This window comes from Penaeus chinensis, chromosome 11 (assembly GCF_019202785.1).
Source record: "Penaeus chinensis breed Huanghai No. 1 chromosome 11, ASM1920278v2, whole genome shotgun sequence".
Taxonomy (NCBI): Eukaryota; Metazoa; Arthropoda; class Malacostraca; order Decapoda; family Penaeidae; genus Penaeus; species Penaeus chinensis.
In genome coordinates this window covers 16,982,364-16,984,863 of record NC_061829.1, presented here as the reverse complement: position 1 = coordinate 16,984,863, position 2,500 = coordinate 16,982,364, and the positions used below count along the sequence as shown (strand labels likewise).

Here is a 2,500-nt window from a genome sequence, read left to right as displayed (position 1 = left end):
TTGAATGATAGTTTATCAACTGGAAATCTCAGGAAAGTAAACAACAATTCAGAAACTGGAAAATCTGAGTTAAGTTCAGATGACAGTGAAGACAGAGGAAGCAATATTTTCAATTTTCATAATATCATGACTGTTGCAGACATTATGGGTCATGTGACAGATGAAGGGGAAAGCAAAGTTCAAGAGGAAGAAATAAGGGAAAGTCAGCATTCCATATCTTCTGAAGTTTCTGAACTATGTACAGAAGAGAACACAAGTCCTCATAAGAAAAAAGGTAAGGCTTGTATCACAATGAAATAATTTTTCAGTCTAGGTAAATTACACTTTATTCAAGGGTAAGAAAAAAAATTATAGATGGTACTTTCTTTTTTCCAGAAACTGAAAATTACAACAGGAAGAATGCAAGGGTAGAAAATGTTTTGGTTTCAACAACTGGAAGCATTTTTCACTCTTCACGGCGTAATTCTACATCGTCTATAGCTGAAGTGATTCTGAGTCGGAAAAATTCCAAGATAGACCTGGACTCAAAAGGAGAATACTTAGGAGTGTATCGTGAAGAGAGTTTAGAGGAAAGTGTTCCAGAGAGTGTCCCTAACTCTGCATCTGGTAGTGAGGTTGCTGAGGCACTTGAGGAGAGTTCTGTTAGTAATGATCTGAAGACACAGCTCAGTAGCAGCTCATCAGAGAATGAGGATAGTCAGCAGTTTAAAAAGAGTATTACAGAAGAACACATGGAGGACTCACCAAAAAATATATCTGCAAGTAATAGAAAAGGATCTGAAGACAAGATTTATAAAGATGATACAGTGTCAAGCAATGTTGAGGGGAAACAGTTCAAAACTCAAAAGAAGAATGAGAATCATTCCAGGCAAAGTGAAGCCACAGATTCTTTAGTAAATGAGAAAAAGAAACCAAATAAGACAGGAGCAAAAAGCAAATTATCAAAACATCATGGGCACAGAGGAAAGAAAAAGAAAAAGAAGTACATATCATCCTCCAGTTCCACATCTTCATCAAGTAGCAGTGAGACTTCCAGTGAAGAAGACAAGCCTTATAGGCATCGTTCCTCAAGGAGGCACAGACACAAGCAAAAGCACTACTTCAATCCTTGGGTATATCTTACATTTGTATTTAATTCAGACAGTCTTGCCTGTAGTTTGAATATAGTACATTTTTAATTAGAAGATAAATTTTAATTAATTACTGGATTACTCTTAATTCAGATATGCTATCAGAACATGATTGATAGAGATCATTTCCCTCTATTTGAATGATTAATAGGTGAATGTGATGACTGGCAAATATAAATGTTTAATGATTTTCATATATTTATTCTCTGTTTTTATTAAGTCATTTTGAGAAACTAGCATCATTTAATAACAGAGGTTGTGTATGAAATACATAAGTAACAAAAGCAAAGAATGTTATGACTGGCAGATGAAAATTGCATTGTTCATTGTATGGTAGGATCAAAATTTATTTAATTATTTATTTTTATTTTTTTCTAGGAGATGCCTCCATACATGAATCCATGGATGGCTATTCGTCCTCCACAGCAAGCATATTTTACAACAGGGCCCATTGAAACTAGCTTTATCCCCAGGGTTTCTGAAGGTATAGTATCAATGTTTACTTTTTGGGGATCTGTTTTTTCATCATTTGTATGTTATTATTTAGTCTTGATTTTTCTGTTCATTAAATGCATGTAGTTGATGGAAATGTGCAAAATATGGCAGTAGCAATGACTATGCATGAGTGAGGGGGTGGATTTAGATGTATGGGTGAGTGTGCACTCAAGAAAATACTAAAGAGAATATTAGCTAATGTGATGTCTGATTGGCACCACAGTTTTGCTGTACATGATCCATCTTTACTTCACAATATGTTGAACATATAATGCTTTCCCTTCAAAATTGTTTCCTCAAATGTTTTAGTGGCTAACAGACAGAATTTTAACATAATTTTTTGCTGCCATTTCAGGCACTTTTTCAATGAGAAGTATGGTGGGTGCAGATGAACTACTAAAGCAACAAGTTGCCCTGACAAGGCAATTTCTGGATTCACAGAAATCCTTATATCATGCTTACACTGCAACACTTACATCATCACACCACTACACATCACTGCTGGAAACTGAGAAGGTATTTTTGTGAAGTTTTGATATTAGGCATTTACAACCTACTTTTCCAATGTAGATACCAGTGGTCCTTATACAATCACATGTTTATGTGCTTTGGTCACCTTTTCCCCCATTCTCTAAAAAATATGGTTAACTCCATAGATTTACAGATTCAGTGTATGTCACTGGACAGACCATGACATGTGTGTCATACAGCTTTGTTCCTTTACTTTTACAGTATATTGCAGCGAGGAGGAAACCACCGCTAACCTTTGATGAAGCTTACAAAATGGTGAAAGAGGAAATGAAAGCTTCGAAGAGATGATAATGGGACCATCACGTAATGACTTTTGCTTTTTTATTCAGGCTGTGATATTGAAG

The 2,500-nt window shown here is 35.3% G+C and overlaps 1 protein-coding gene across 5 annotated transcripts in view; it reads left to right on the top strand.

Annotated features, from left to right (window-relative positions):
* LOC125030358 (uncharacterized protein DDB_G0271670-like) overlaps positions 1-2,500 on the top strand; it is a 14,298-nt gene that overhangs the window by 11,586 nt on the left and 212 nt on the right. For all 5 annotated transcript variants that reach the window (XM_047620369.1, XM_047620370.1, XM_047620371.1 and 2 more), the window contains exons 3-7: positions 1-274; positions 376-1,112; positions 1,509-1,614; positions 1,981-2,141; positions 2,358-2,500. The exon at positions 1-274 is cut by the window's left edge and continues 498 nt beyond it; the exon at positions 2,358-2,500 is cut by the window's right edge and continues 212 nt beyond it. In XM_047620369.1, the coding sequence (XP_047476325.1) occupies positions 1-274; positions 376-1,112; positions 1,509-1,614; positions 1,981-2,141; positions 2,358-2,444 (1,365 nt within the window). In that variant the 3' untranslated portion in view covers positions 2,445-2,500. The remainder of the gene's footprint in view (positions 275-375; positions 1,113-1,508; positions 1,615-1,980; positions 2,142-2,357) is intronic.